The 16,987-nt window shown below is 36.5% G+C and overlaps 1 protein-coding gene across 1 annotated transcript; it reads left to right on the top strand.

The window, feature by feature from the left end:
• Positions 1-10,856: 10,856 nt before the first annotated feature.
• Positions 10,857-15,767, top strand: LOC145995306 (uncharacterized). Its single transcript, XM_083131910.1, has 3 exons — positions 10,857-11,119; positions 12,601-12,946; positions 14,920-15,767. The coding sequence occupies exons 1-3, from the start codon at positions 10,899-10,901 to the stop codon at positions 15,454-15,456; spliced, it is 1,104 nt and encodes a 367-aa protein (XP_082988036.1). The 5' UTR covers positions 10,857-10,898; the 3' UTR covers positions 15,457-15,767.
• Positions 15,768-16,987: the final 1,220 nt, after the last annotated feature.

The raw sequence follows: 16,987 nt of genomic DNA, 5'->3' as shown, positions 1-16,987 counted from the left end.
ACAGATGTTGACACAAAAGGTCAACTTTATTTACAATACAATATTTTTTTCTGACACTCAGTGCAAAGAAATCTTAGTGACAACTTTTTAAATGGAATACAATATATTTATATCTATGAACTTTAGAACAAAAATTCAAGGTGATATGTCGATTTGACTCTGACAAATAACTTTTTCTGTTAAGCATTGTGGGCCATCACTATGGCCTCGGCAATGACCGTTGCGTGCATAATTCTGAAACTTTAGCCTCCTGTTTCTCAGTAACTATGAGGTTCGGAAGAAATTTTTGCATGTGTTCATACCTTGTTAGTATTAACAAATACACCAAGTTTCATTAAAATCTGATTAGGTGTGCTGCATGACCTGGATGATTTGACGTTGAATCAGTCAATAGTTTTGAGCTTCGACACAGATGGCAGCAGTGGAAATGTGATACGCTTCGTCTTATTTGCACTGTTGCCTTTAGTGAGCGTCTTTATATGCAAAACGAATCTGAGTTTATTGAGAGCTTTTCACACGAAAGTACCCCTGAGAGGCATTGGTGCCAGTGGAGCAACCACGAAGTTGTGTTGTGGGCGGGAGGGAGTACCAGGATAAATGTGCCAATAATAATAATAACAATAATTGTTATTACTATTCAGACTGCCAAACGAAGTCCTCAATCAAGGAACAGTTAAGAGGAAGAGAATTGGGGAAAGCGAAATATATTAATGTTGTGGGGAAAAAGGAAAGAGGCGCGCTGGCATGGTTCAGACTAGGGGGATGGAAACAATTAAGGAATAGAAACGAAAAAGGGGAAACGACATGTTCTATGTGCGATGGAGAGGAGACGGACGAGCATATCCTCCTGAACTGCCCTTTTACACGTGACATAAAGGACAAGTTTCTGAAAAACTTAACAGGGAGGGAGGTGATAGAAGTGGTAAACGATAGAATGAAGACAACAGAAGCGGGGCAACAAGTGGGGAAATACCTGGGGGCAATAAGAGAACGGCGGGGGAAAGCTATTAGAGAAGACAGCGAAATTAGTGATCAAGCTCAAACCGAGCCATCTTTATAGTGTAACGTAAAGTGCAAACACCCCTTATCCCTTAAAGAAGAGGGGAGAATGGAAGTGTGAAAGGCAGTCCGAGAAATAGTGCAAAAGGGGAAGTTTGTGTGGGAAGAGAAAGATTGGAATAGAAGTATATAGAGACTGGATACCAAAGGAACCAGACACATAACTTTATTTGATTGCTAAACTATACTCATCATGTCTAATTTTCTTATTTTCTAATTTTCTTATATCTCATTTTTTTTATTTTCTTATATCTGATCAACCACCGAAACACGCCCTCTCAATAAAGACGATATTATTATTATTATTATTATTATTATTATCACTAAGAGTATTTGTATATTAACATAAAGAGGGTACAATATTAATACATGACTGTAAGGAAAGAATAAGTGTGTGTAAAGTAAAATTTATATACTGCGTACAGCGTACAGCTCGCACAAGGAAATAAATATCATATCATATCATAGTACTGGTGATGGTGGTGATTGTGGTATTGGTTGTAGTAGTAGTAGTAGTAGTAGTAGTAGTAGTAGTATCAGAGACATTATTATCCTCGTAAATCATGCAAAAGAGGGGGTTGAAGTCGGTGCTAAATATTTGTGTTGGCACAAACTATTTTAATATTTATTTTCAACCTGTTCAATTTCACCTTAGCTAATAATGGAAAACAAGCATACGAACAGTATTTTTGAAATACAGAAAATGCATAACGAATAAAATTCTTTTTGTACACGTGGCATATGTGAACATATAGTGTACATGTAACTTTCATGTACACCATATGTTCATGTACACCAAATGCAAGAAATACGTGAAAACTAATTCCATCTTGAGTAACCTTTTGTCTGCTACTCTTAGATTCTGCTATAGTCTTGCATTTTATTTTACTTAAATGTTTGCACCCCACCCCTCTCTTGCGCCCCTTAGAGTTGACACGTCCAAAGGTGGGAGCCATTGCCCCCTGTGGTTGTGCCACTGATTGGTGCATGTACATTACAAATACAATGTGCGTACAATAGTTGACATAGGACATAATATACTATTTATATATATATATACACATCAATTGGGCACTATGTTTTTTGTAGTAGTATAACAATTGTATAATACAATGTAAATTCATACAATACAAATTATATAAAGATTTTATTAAATAGTGTAATAGTGTTGTATAAGTACAATATTATGTAGTGTATACAATTTAATTTTATTTTATGAAATTATTAAATTCCTGAAATTCTTTAACTGAATATAATGTACGCGTATATTCCAATAGCATTCTTTTTCACCTTACTTTTAAAAACTGGTTCTCTCAAAATTTTTATAACTCTTTGGTAACGTATTGTATAACTGGATTCCTGTGTAAAATGGTCCTTTTTATATGCAGTTAGCCGAATTTTGGGAATGTGAAACTTTTTTTTTGTCTGGTATTGTAATTGAGAGTGTTTGTGTTCTTTGGATAGTTCGATTTCGTTTCGTGGGTATCGTGAAATATCTCTTTTTTAGCTCACTTAAAGCTCCTACATTCTGGATATGCGCAGAATGCTATAGCTCGTGTCACTGCAACTTCAACCTCGCCTGAAATAGAAGAAAAGGGCATGTCGAGGTCTCCACGGACACTATACTGCACAACGAGAGGAAAGAGAGAATGAAATAGGGACGAAGAGAAGCAAAGACGTAGAAATTAAAATACAATAGCGTAGCTTCAGACTGGGCTGCACAAAAATAAGCATTGGCTTTTCCATAATCCCCGCTTTAGATGAAAGCTTTCGAAGCTCATAAAGCTTCCCTGCTTTCAACATTCATTGATCGGTTTGCACGTACCGCGTGACGATACAACACTCTGCACGGTGGTCCACAAGAATACCCTACGTAACACCAAATCAACGAAGTACATGTCTCGGTGCTGCACTTTGAAGCCAACTAGACACGTGAGTGCAAGGAGAGTCAAAAAAGTGCAGCGAATTAGATACCACAAGGAAATTAATAGATTCAACCGTGAACTTGAGATAATACGATTCGTGATATCAAGAATTTGCAACACGTGTCTTGTGCCAAAAACCTCTACAACTTGTTTATGTGATAAGTCCGTACGTTTAAAATTCCATACGAAACAAAGGCTATTTGGTTGAGTGGTCGAACTACTAAAATATTCACTCGGCGAGAATCAAATCACGAACGGTTCCTTTACAGGGTGATAACTAATGGGGAGCAGCACACATGCTCAATGTCACATTACTTCATAAATTGATAAGAATGGCTACAAAATAATGTGGCTGTTTATCAGTGATAAGCGAATCATATGACTGTGGATGATGGAAAAAGTTTAATCTGTTGATAATCTGTATCTATTCCTTATCACGGTTCCTCATGATATGAAGTTTTATACCTAGGCACTTCTCTATCATATTGAAATTAGCATATTAAGGAGTGAACCACTGTACAATATGAACGTAAGTAGTTTTTGTTTAAACTATTGACAGAAAATTTGGATGGGGTGGAATAGCTCTGAAACTCATTGAGAATTGTGTCATATATTGAATGATTTTACGTAGAATAAATTCAGTATTTTTTTTTTTATTTCTGGATGTCTATAATTGACCCACTGTACTTTCGTAAACATCATGTGCTTGGATATATTTAGCCTTCTCTGATAATCGAATCCTGTTAATTTTTCCTTGTCAGCTATTGCAATTTTAACAACCTTTAGAATAAAAGATCGCTACAAAATTACAACATTAGATAGCAGAAGGACGGCAGGTTCGTATTTTTGATCAAAGGTCTTATTGTCCCAATGATTAAGCTTGTTTTCAAGTAATGCCAATAATGCTATTTATTAAATTACATCAATAAATTCTTGATACTGAAATTATAGCAGACTGCAGACTTCTTGTCCACAACAAACCCATTCATTTACGGTGTATAAGGACGAAATCGAAATTCTTTCAAAATGTGAAAAATTGTCATGGTGTTTTATAGGTTCCCATTCTAATATATCATAGTTTGAGGGGGAGGAGTCATAGGCCTCATGGCCCCTCCCCTGGCCTGCTGTGAGTAATGTGGATTTTAAACAAAAACTCAAACTCAGCTAGTGTGTTTAAAAGTTATTTTCATTTTCGGGTACAGTTCTGTGGGATATTTCATGCAAAGCATAGCACGAATAAGAGAAAGCTGGCAACCTTGAACACTGTACCTCGCGCCATTATTATTTGTGCCTTTTTCTTTTCCACATTAATCACAATAATAGATTGCTTTTATATTCGTCGAGCAAGGAAGTCTTTTGTGAGCACATCCGCGAACTCTGATGATGTTCATTTTAGTAGCAAGCTGATCCCTGTAGTACTGCCACGTTCTTTTGATTCTTAATTTGTGAGTAAAGACAAAGTAGTCCCCAAACTGTGAGTACTCATTTACATTGCTTCGCTTCTGTCTGCAATATCGTATGCTAATGAAATAGTGGTTCGCATTATTCTCTTAAACGCGTGTTCAAATTTATATTTTTGTTATTTATACTTGTTTATACTTTTCTGCAACTTTTTGACAACATTGGAGAAGAAACACCCATGTCGTCACCGGAAACTTCGGTGACGAGAACTTTGAAATTGACGTGAAAGAAATTCTGTTTACTATCAGTATTTAGCAGTGGCGTCTCGTGGCCTCAAATTTGGCCGGGGCTTATTTTTTAAAGAATTTAAAATATAATGACAATTCACATGAATTACAAAAAATAGGTATTTTTTCTTCTAGACTACAAAACTGGACTTACTTTTTTGAAAGAATTTAAAATGTAATGACAAATTACATGAATTACAAAACTGGACTTACTTTTTTGAAAGAATTTAAAATGTAATGGCAAATTACATGAATTACAAAAAAAACGGGTGTTTATCTTCTTTTAAACTACAAAACTGGACTTTTTTTTAAAAAAAATTAAAATATAATGACAATTCACATGATTAGAAAAGAAACAGGTATTGTTGTGAAACATACCTTTCTACGAACGTTGACTCCTGTTCTTCTGCTCAGCAAATTTTGTTATTACTTTTTCGTTGAAGCCCTCTATGTTTGAAAGGTATTCTTTCTCTATTGTAAGCAAGTGCCAAGGCATTTGGTCGTCTGTCTTGTCCCATTGCATTTCTTAAGCAGGTTTTAATACGCTTCAATGTGCTGCAACATCGTTCAGATTCAGCTGTTGCCACGGGAGTTATTAAAACTATGTTTGTCATTTTTACTGTTTCTGAAAAGGTACCCTCTAAATAATTTTAAATAAAAAATGAATGCAATCTACTGATAGAGTTTATGTTTTTCAACTCTTCACTACAATAAAGAACACGAAGTTCCCTCTTTAGTTTTCCCTCTTCTATGAAGGGATAATAAATCTGGGAAGATGCCTCTGTTTAAAGATTGTTCTCTTTCATTATGTCCTCGTAGAGAAAGTTCATGTCGACCACAGAATTTTAAGCAATCGATAATTCTATTTAATATATGTCTATTTTTCCGGACAAATTCATTGTGTCTTGTAATTGACAGCCTATGTCCTTCATCAATTTGTGTTCGAAGATCAACCCTGCCAAACTCACTCAAACATAGCGAATGAAAGCCACCAAAACACTACAGAACAACACGCGAGATCGAACGCGACGCGAAGGAACTAGCCCCGAATCAGCACTCAAATCCATTGCACTCTTCCCTTCTTTCTCTGCTAGCATGTGACCTTCACTGTAGCGTAGCGGAAAGCGATAATTGACATCAATGCCGCTAGGAGCGCTGTCGTATCCATTGCAGCAGACAACGAATTTACGTGGGTAAAAATCGCCTTTTAAAAGACTGTGTGATAGTTATGCGTTATGGTGATGGATAATTACGTCAATACGTCCGTTTTTCTTTAGGGGCTAAGCCCCGGAAGCCCCAAGGGACGAGACGCCACTGGTATTCAGTCCTGAAAAGAAGACCTCCACGTAGATATCGGGTAGCTATACTCCTCTACATGCCTCGTGGAAGATAAGGTCCGACATTCTTTACGTTTGACATGATTTATGCGCTCATGTGTATGTAAAATTATCTAGTTTTCTAATTCGTATCTCTATATCTAAAGTAACCATACTTCTCTCGGTATAAATTGTGTTGCAGATTCGACTTCGTGTAGTTCCAGCGTTCTCTGTATAGGCACTTACTCAAAACGCAAAGCACCTTATGTCTTTCCATACCGAATTAAGAATATACAAATCACACGCAAAAATGACATTATAGACCTTGAAGGGACCTTCGACTTCAAGCTCAAATTTAATAAGCACATTGAAATTGTTACTAACGACACTTTCAGAAATTTAAATTATAAATCCGGTCAAGCCACGACTACACGAAAATAGAACCAGTGAAAGTACTATGCGTCAGTAATATGGAATCCAACTCAAATATACAAAATTCATAGACTAGAACGTATTCAGTCAAAGTTCCTTAGATATCTCAAATTCAAAGCCTGTGGAGAATATCCAACATTCAATCCATGCGAAAATCTACTTTCAGAGAACATATTCAGCAAACTAGCACTCCGGTGACAAGTAAATGACCTGCTCTTTCTCTACAAAGTAATTAACTGTATAATAGACGATTCCAACTTGTTATCAGCCGTATCATTCAATGTCCCCGTTTCCAAAACACGTCCCAAGCACAAAATCTTTCATTGGCAGAGAGCGAAGACTTCAATTCTTTCTCTCTCTCTGGTGTGGAGAGCATGCAACTCTTTCAACACAATTTCAAGTGTAAATAATACAATTGATATTTTTGCAATGAGTTTGTACAATTTCAAAAATACTATTACTGGAACACTGAAGCGAATCTATTGTAGTAATATTATGTAATTAGAGCACTATAATTGGGCTCGACCTGTTGGAATCTAGAAATAAATAAATAAACAAAAGACAAATGCTACAGGGAGGTTATTTCAGTCGTTCACCGCCAGCGTGTCGGCCGTTCGTCGGACTCTTCATGCAACAGGTCCCGGCAAATTGCGTTCAGGAAGTCCGTAACAGAAACCGCTTGTTTTGTAATGTTTCCACTTTTCACAATTACAGTTACAATTACAACTGAAATAAGCACGTAACTTGTCGCAAGGATGCTGGAAAAGGTATCCTCCCAAATACAAATATTTCTGGCACCTTATTTCTGACATCTAATCTTAGATTAGACATCGCTACTTTATCCTCAGTTGTCGCGACAGCTTATCGGGGAGTTGTCAGCCGCGAGAGGACGGCGCTTCATACTGCACGTGTCGGCAGTGATGCCAACCGTAGGGACATGTCTTACGCATAGGGACTTTTCACTAAATTTCGCCCGCGTAGGAACGTAGGGACAGATTTTGCCAAATGAGGGAAAACGTAGGTACTTTTTTCAATCTTGGTAATCGACATTTTATGAATTACTTTATCTGGATACTTTAGCGAGGGGGAGAAAAAAGAACTAACTAACAAATCTCCATCAGAATTTTGGAACATGTTATCGGTTACCAAAAACTTTCAAGGCAAGTTCCTTTTTGAAAACATTTCCACTCTCGCGAAAATAGTGCTAACATTGCCACATTCTAACGCGGAAACGGAAAGAATATTTTCACGCGGAAACGGAAAGAATATTTTCAATGTTAAGTGATACAAAAACAAAAAAGGGAAATAAAATGGGACCACAATTGTTCAAGACTGCAGGAAATACAGCATCACCAACCAACATCTATCTCTGCACAGCAGCGGCATGTATGACTTCAAATAACATAATCAACAGTAAACGACTCAACGTTATTCATTAGGGGTGTGCGGGATGCTTTACTTTAAAAAGTCGTTAATTCTCGACCTTTTCTGCCTTGTAAGTTTCTGGAACTTATCGAAAATTGTAAGTTTTTATTCTAGAAATGCATAAACAATCACTTAAAGTGAAAATGACTTGTAAAATTCGAGATTTCCAGTGCTTCGGGAAATTTCGAACATTTCCCGTCCCGAAAATTTTCCGACTTGGTCGGGAAATTGCAAATTTTTCAGTCCCGAATGTCGGGATTTAAAAAAATTACCGTCCCGATCCCGTCCCGACCCAAAAAATTCTGTCCCGCACAACCCTATTATTCATTAAGGCAAGAATTTACAATACCGGACCCTTCTGTAATTTCTATGCTACGTCTTATACTCACGAAATAATTATTCGTGATGATTTATCTCAAATTAACATGTTGGGGTGAGGGGGAAAAATGTTCATTAACGTGTAGAAGTTGTAAAATAAGCTTTTCAATTCTCGCAATGATTCTCCGTATACAAGTATGGTAGCCATATTTGTTGATATGAACAAATTACAATTAGTTACGCTGTCTACAGCGTTGCCACCCTGTTGATTTCATACTTGGATAGCATGGATTGTGTAAGAATAGCGGAAGAGAACAGTAAAAAAGTTGTTAATGTTGTACAGATTGTTAGGTGGAGTGTGCAGGAGGATGGCTGTGGGCTAATTAATAAACTTATGGATTTCAGTATATTGCCCAAAGAACGTGCTTACATGTGACAGCGACAATCACGATGTAGAAGAACTGATTTGATTACAGGTAAATTTGGCAACATTACATCAATCATAAAATTGCAGGATACGAAAATGGCGTCTTCGATGATGAAGAACGTTTGCCGTTAAAGTGCTACGAAAATAATATTTTTTATCGGTTCGTAATCACAATTACCGCAAAACCATTCAGGAATAGCCCCACTGAGCATTCTCGGTAAGGTTAGGTTAAGTTAGGTTAGGCAAGGCAAACATAGTTAAAATTTGGGCTCGAAAAAACATGCACGGGTAGCCCAACAAACCATTGACGGATAGCCCCACGAACCATTCAGGTACGGTTAGGTTAAGTTAGGATAGGCAAATGTAAATTCGCGCCTTCATTAATTGTGGAAGCACCGAGCAGAAAGATTTGGTAAGTAAATGTGTATATTTTATCTTCTGTTTTGCATGCTCATGAGGTGATGATTTTTTTAGTCGCCTTACTTGGCGTAGGGACATTTGGTCAGTTGTAGGGACATTTTGACTACGTCTGTAGGGACATTGCCGAAAAATGGTTAGCAACACTGTCGGCTACCAGACGTCAGTGTACGTTCATGTTCACTTCTGTTTGCGTTTATCAGTACGCGTGTTGCGTATACTGTGTTATTGTAATGTGCTACTCATGGCCAGTGCTTTATTGTGTGTTAATTGTTATTCATTCATTACTTATGTCGTTAAACAAATATAGTCTTGAACAGAGAGTTTTTATGTACGATAATTACGTGAAAACGAATTCTTGCAGAAAAGTGGTCAGGGAATTACGATAGACAGGATCTCTTGAACCTAAGAAACGTGTTGTATTGCTGTTGAAGGAGGTCATTTTCAACATCTCTTATAACACAGGAGGTTAGAGATCATCATTATTATTACTTTTAAATATCATTTTACGCTTTCGGTTTGCTTTATGCGCCGGGATGCTGTCTTCCATTTCTGTCAACTGACGATAAAGTAGCGATGTCTAATCTAAGATTATATGTCAGAAATATTTGTATTTGGGAGGACACCTTTTCCAACATCCTTGCGACAAGGTACGTGCTTATTTCAATTGTAATTGTAACTGTAATTGTGAAAAGTGGAAACATTACAAAACAAGCGGTTTCTGTTACGGACTTCCTGAACGCAATTTGCCGGGACCTGTTGCATGAAGAGTCCGACGAACGGCCGACACGCTGGCGGTGAACGACTGAAATAACCTCCCATTCTCGAAACACAGCGGTTCGGAACGTCATGGTACGCTGTAAGGGAAGAGCTGCTCCGAATGGGGTCCCACTTATCACACCAAACTCAAACACCTTCTTCTAAATGTGTATTTTTGCCTATAAAGATATTTAAACCTAAAAGGACTAACCTAACCACGAAAGTATTCCGCGCTCACGGGAGAAAATCAAATACGGCGCTTGACCAATAAGATAGTTGAGCTTGGTGCGATGAGTCCTACCCCTCCGAACAGTGGCGGCGATTAGGGGGAGCAGTTGCCCCCCAATTTTCGCCACTTTTGCCCCGCACTATGCTAAATCTTATCTACAAAGGGAAATATACTAGTTTTGGCACCTTCCCCCCCAGTTTTGAGACCCAATCGCCGCCACTGCCTCCGAATGATACATACGTATGGCGGTTCGGAGCGCTCTATGGAAGGACTATCTCCGAATGATACATGGCAATGTTCCACACGGCGGCAAACTTGCCCACTTCGGGTCGGAGCGGCGCGGTGCGCTATATGAGAGGGATCTATCCGCTGATGTTCCACACGGTTTTACGGGGTGCTGTAGTGAGCGATAAAATTTAAAATCGTTCCTTATATCTTATTTTACACGCTGCAATGTACTCTCGGTTTATACCTTCTACTAAAAATCTTCGAAACCCAACTACTCTTTGTTCACACAGGTTACTGTCGTTCCTTCAAGTTCACAGATTATAATAAGTCTGCAGAATTAGTAGTAGACTATTGCAAATGTTACGGTTACTTCTAAGAGTGAAGTACAGAGCCATTGTTTCTAACATTCAGACAACTTGAATTTAATATGTAAACGTAAAATTTATCTGTTATACTACCTTCAAGGCTATACAATTACTGTAAACGTCATTTTCTTAAAGTACTTGTGAGCTGAACTTAACCCGTGAAAGATTAACATAAGACGCCAAGGAAAAATGGAGATAAGGAAAAATAAAGAAGGTCGTCATAGAAAGGAAATCTTAATATATTATGCTGCATTGCTTTCAGATGCTGTGGGATATAAGACAAGACTATGAAACGCTTCCACATTTGGATATGGACGTGTATAAACACTTTCTGCAAGATGTTGACCAGCGTCCCAACAAGTCAACGACTCTGATACTCTCCAAAGTAACCATTTGGGGCAAGTCGTTTTGGTTTCTTGTTAAAAATCTATGGTACATAGACGCCGAAATCCAAGCATTGGTGTACGCTACGCATATAGAGGAGTATATCTACAAAACATACAGAACCATCAAAACAACAGGAAAACGTGTGTACGTATGTTTTCCATTTCTTTCCATAAATACAATGAAGACAAAAAATATGTAGTGCATCAAATCCATCCTTATGCCGCTATAATTCCAATTGAATTCTTTAAATCGAACATTCACTGATAGTTCATGACTGCTACATAGTATTTTGTGTGTAATAGTTACAAAGTCAATTTATTGGTGGCAGTTGTGAGTTTGTGTTACGAAGTTGCATATATTTAAGAGAAAATTTAGTTTTTCGAAAGTTCGTAGCGTTGAAAAGGGGTGTCAAACAGAAAAATAACCTTTCTTGAGAAAAGTAGTTCGTCTTTCTGATTTAGCGCTCAAAGTAAGGTACATTTATTTTGTGCTTAGTGTGTTCTTTATACGCTGTGAAAATGTAGATGTGACACACTGTGTATGTTGTTTACACTACATACTTCGGTTAGTTAGATAGGACCAAGAACGATTGATTGATTGACTGATTTGCTTTATTTTACTTCGCTTTTGTGCCACTTTTGGTTAATTTGCGAAGATGAGGATGAGTGATGATCTGATGAAAATTGATGAATGGACACTCATAAACATCCATGCCCAGACCGGGATTCGAACCCGAGAGGACCGCGAATGAAATAACTGGTGTGTGTGTGTACACGCGCGCGTGTGTGTGTGTGTGTATGTGGGTGTATGTATTATACATCTTCGTCTTGTAATCGAGTGATCCTGGGTTCGATACTCGGTTGAGGCTCATAATGATTCGGATTTACTTACCAGTATATGTGATGTTACAGTGTGGAGCAATCGGTTCGCTACAAGCTTATCGCCAAATAATGTGACCAAACTGGAAATATTGGATGTAAACATTAGCTAAAATCTGATTGGAGATTCTAAAATTTCGTGTAAATTAAATTTACGTATTACCCGCAATATGTCTGAAGCCATAGGCGTCGACTTGGAAGGGAGCAAGACACTTACTACCCCCAGACATTTCTCGAGAGGGACATTTATTTTTTATCCCATTGATATATAATACATACATGTTATGTGTGTGTGTATGTATATATATATATATATATATATATATATATATAGCTAAGTAGAAATAGCTTCAGGTTTTTGTTTATCTAGTAAAATTATGTAAACAAACATATAACCCAATGTAAAAACGAAGTACATGAAATGTCACGTAGACCGTTTATTGTTTTCTTTATTTGCATATACAGTAGGTTCGTATATGAACTATTTACAGGTCTTTTAGCTTCCTTTACTTTATCTTATCATATTTCTAAGGAAGGCGTTAAAAGCAAAGAAAAGTCTTTGCTTTACCAACACAAAACCGGCTTTATGTATATCTGGAAAATTGTTTTAACTTGGGTATTCGAAATATGATCTAAAATATATGTTGACCAGTATATGACCTGAAGCTGAAATATGATACATACATACATACGTACATTCGTATAATAGTAAGAAACTAAAAGAACTGAAACTTTGTATATTTGTAGGGAGATTGTGATGTACAGCAACTTCTCTCCTTGCCGGAAATGTGCAGACTTCATGCTGGACTTTGTTGAAAAGCGGAAGGAGAAAAATCATTCTGTGAAGCTCATCCTGAAATTCAGCGCGATATATATGAGCCATCATAATGATACGATGAGATTGCTGACTCATTTCTCGAAGAACGAAAATGTCGAAATATCCGTTTTCTCTGAGAAAGATTGGACAGTCTTGAGAAGCAAAACATCAAACTTCAAAGGCGATGAACTAGACGGAATTACATGCTGTTTGTGGAATCTTAAAACGTTCAGGAAGTTTCACGGAGTTCTTGGAAATGTAAACATGTTATATTGGGTACGTTATTTTAATGGTGTACAAGCATACTCTTAATTTGTTAAATGTGTCGAGAAGTAATTTAACCTTTATATAAAACAAGTTATTAATGTGAAAGCAAGAAACTTATTTTTACATTTATTTTATGTTGGAGAACTAATAAAAAATAATAACTTTTTAGCCGGCCCCCGTAGCGGAGTGGTTAGCACATCGCGCTACCACGGCAGGGGTCCCAGGTTCGAATCCTGGCATGGGCATGGATGTTTGTGAGTGTCCATTAATCAATGTCATCATATCATCACTCATCCCTATCTTCGCAAATTAGCCAAAAGTGGCACAAAAAGCAAAGTATAATAAAGCAAATCAATCAATAATTTTTATATGACAAGGATAATTCCTTAAAGATGAGTGATAAAATGATCATCATTAATCTGAGACACAAACTTGAAATTTCAAACTTTGTATTCTTTTTTTTTAAATTCCTCTAAACTTGTCAATTTTTAATATATAGAATAACTAACATAACCCTACAGCTCTACAGCACCATGGCGGGCCTTGGCTTACCTACAGAATAACTACAATAGTAAAAAAGGAAAAGTGAATTACTATACTTATTCACAATTTCATTGATGTTTATGAGGATATATATTAAATTCAAACAAAGGTAATTTTGCTTGTTTGGTTTCACTAACTTTTTCAATTTTGTAGGAAGATAGTGCAACGCATTTACCTCATAGCTGTCTTGAAAATAATAAAAATCAATGCATTATTATACTAATTAAAGTAATTGTATTGATTCAGATTTATGGTGGATGCCACTGTTATTGTAATAATTATCTTTATTGATAAACTATTCAAATTTAAGTAATAAACTTGTTGCGTCCAGTTTTTGTACAATAAAAGTAAAACATTAAAATGTTGACCAAGTCAAGCTTTTATAGTATAAGAAATATACATAAAAAGTAACGTTTCCACCCTCTAACAGGGTCTTCTTCAGACGAATTTTCACAATAACTTTGTGAAAGATACAACCATAATCTTATATATACACTCCCAGTACAGGGTCCATACACAAAAGAAGATGAAGGCACCAGTCCTTATCTTAGGACATTTCCCGTCAGGAATTCCTGAGAGGTGATTGACAGATACCTGGTGAGAGTCTGTGCCTTATCAATTCCTCAAGGTCTGTATGTAGACAAATTCCTTATCTTCTGGACTCCTTCCCTCCTCTCTTCTATCTTCTTTTTCTTCCTTCTTTTTTCCTCCTTCCCTTCTCTCATCTTTCTCACTCTTTCTAACACTCCTTTCCATTCTTTGTGATTTTAAGCCCCCCCATTCTAGTTCATTATTTCTTCTCTTTTTTCTATTTCCTTGGCCTCTTTCCACTTCCTCATTATTCCTCTCTTCTCCCCCTATTCTTCTAGCTTTCTCCCATTCTATGTCGTGTCCCGTTTCATTTGTGTGCTTGAAAATAGCATTTTCTCCCTCTTTGATCTTACGTCATCCTTATGTTGCTTCAACCTATCTTTCAGTCTCTTTTTTGTTTGCCTCTATGTACACACTCTCACATTCCTTGCACTGAACTCATATATTAACAGTGTTACATTAAAAGGAATATTATTAAATTTTAAAGATAGAATACAGCAGATGCTACGGTAAATTCGAAGAGTGTAGCAACTGTTCTGTACTACATATACACATAGACACATTGTCTGTTGTCGCTTCACTATTAAAGTTTTGTGGTCGACAGTAATTGTCATTGTACATACAATTATTACATTAACAGTAATAATATTATTTTGATATAATATGTATGTACTGTGTATTATCATAAATATTATCCCAAGAAGACTACTAGTTTTCCAAATTAAATGCTTTATATTTAGGTATATTCCTAGTTTAAAACTGAAATACGTCAATAGTCTATATTTATCTTTTATTCAAAATTATTTATGAAATCAGCATTCTGTAACAAAACATATTTACACCAACAGGAATATCCTAGTTGGCCAGAGAATTTGTGCTTTTGGTGTCTACAACTGAAGAGATCCGACCTAAACCATCGGTGCCAAATGCCTACATTGGACAAGCTGAAGGTCTTCGATTCTGTTGACAAGAGAATTGCTTTTCTCAACGCGATGTGTGTCAACGGTAAGGACATCAAAAACAAACTGTCGGAAATGGACGTGGATCTCCGGAGGAATGTCTTATTAAGAGGCTCCCTCCTCATGTCTTTCCAGCATCTCAATCGTTTCTCGGTGTTTTGTGGTCAAACTTTTCAGCGCAATTTTACCGAGACCTCTTCAAACGTACCTCAAAACGTCGCACACATTGACGTATATTTCAAGTACGCAAGTGAAGTCATGTTGCATCCTTCATTTTTGGAAATTGTGAAGAAGGACAAGGAATCAAACGCACAGTGTTTCGACTGGAAATTTTTGGACGATTTTCTAGAAATGTTCACAGAAACATCAAAACATTTCAGCGCACCTAAAGTTTCTGTAGGGGCTAATCATGATAAGAACTTGTAAACTGAAAGGAAATAAGAAACAAAAGCAGAAAACCACATTTAATCGTTGGAAAACAAATTAGAGTATGATGAAGTGACATCATACATGAGGAAAATAAGTAAAGAGATAAGTACCTAAAGAATAGACTTAAGATAATGAACATGAAGAAACGTTGTGATTTAGACTACGGTATAAATATAAATAAGCTATTGAATTCAATGGTTTGCTCCTTCTAGGAAAAGAATTTAGTGTCTAAACATAATCAAACTAATGATTATATCCACCAGGATAAGAAAATATCTGAATTTGAACAATGGCGCTTCAACATAAGTAGTATTTATTTCAAGTAACAGTTAGTGAGTATTAGTATTGAATATCATTGTTACAAACGTGGTGTAATTATGCAGTTTTGTTAATTTTCGTCGCATTCTTGCAACTTTTGTAAAGTTACAAATGCAGTGAAAGACTTCAGATAATAATTAGTATAATTAACGTTAATAATATTTTACTCGTTTTAAATATTATCGTGTTTCAGTAATTTGAACACTTAAAATATTCTACAACCCTGTATATACACAGTGATTATGTCGAATGTCCGACACTGAGATACATAACCTAGCTATTGAATATTTTAATCCTACATAATAAATCATATTTTCATTAGCATGCGTATTATTTCAAACTCTAAACTATTCTTTCTAGAAATATCTTGAGGTATATGTAAATACTTAATATATTAGCTTATCTTGAAAATACTAACTAAAAGAAAGCGATTGGTGGTCTCCCCGATGGCATAGTTGTAATGTCGTTGTCTTGTAATCAAGGGGCCCCATGTTCGATACCCGGTGGACGTACACAGCGGTTCGGATCGCACTTTAAACTGTAGGATAAGCTCCAATTGGATTTTCTGTGCATAAAGTGGGTCTAAACCAAAAGTTCAAACTAAGTAAATCGATACAATTTTAAACTTCATAATCACATCACATTACTTCATTGAAATATTATACTTTCGAACTGTGAGATCAAATTTTTCTCCTCTTTACGTCCACGATTTTACAGGTAAGTCGCCTGTAAATATTGAAAAAATATAATCAGTAGTATCTTGTTCTGTTCAGGCGATTAAAAGGGAAGTCTTTTACAGAAAGTCAACGCATAAACCAATGCAAACGCATAGCCACGAGACGGACAATATACAGAGTGTCCGAAAAGTCACGCAACCCGGTGTTTACGACCGTATAACGGAATAGCGAAACGGAATGAGAAGAAACGCTTTCTGCCAAGAGAATGCCCTGTATATTGGGGAAATTTAGAGAGACAAACATATGTAAGAACATGCATGTTTTAATAACAAATAAGCAAAGTGTTGCCAAAGGCGGAAAAAAAATATTTGCAAATCGTGTATATTGATGCACAGAACTCACTGAGGTAAATTATTGCAACATTTCACAATACCAATGAACAATTTGGATGGCCATCTAATGAATTTGACAGAAAAAGAACTTTGACGAAGTTTCAAAAATATTGCAGAAGGGAAAAAATGGGCTGTTCCAAA

The sequence above is a fragment of the Lepisma saccharinum genome, chromosome 11, assembly GCF_977018435.1.
Source record: "Lepisma saccharinum chromosome 11, izLepSacc3.1, whole genome shotgun sequence".
In the NCBI taxonomy this organism is placed as follows: Eukaryota; Metazoa; Arthropoda; class Insecta; order Zygentoma; family Lepismatidae; genus Lepisma; species Lepisma saccharinum.
The sequence above is the reverse complement of the archived record's forward strand: the minus strand, read 5'-3'. Positions and strand labels throughout refer to the sequence as shown.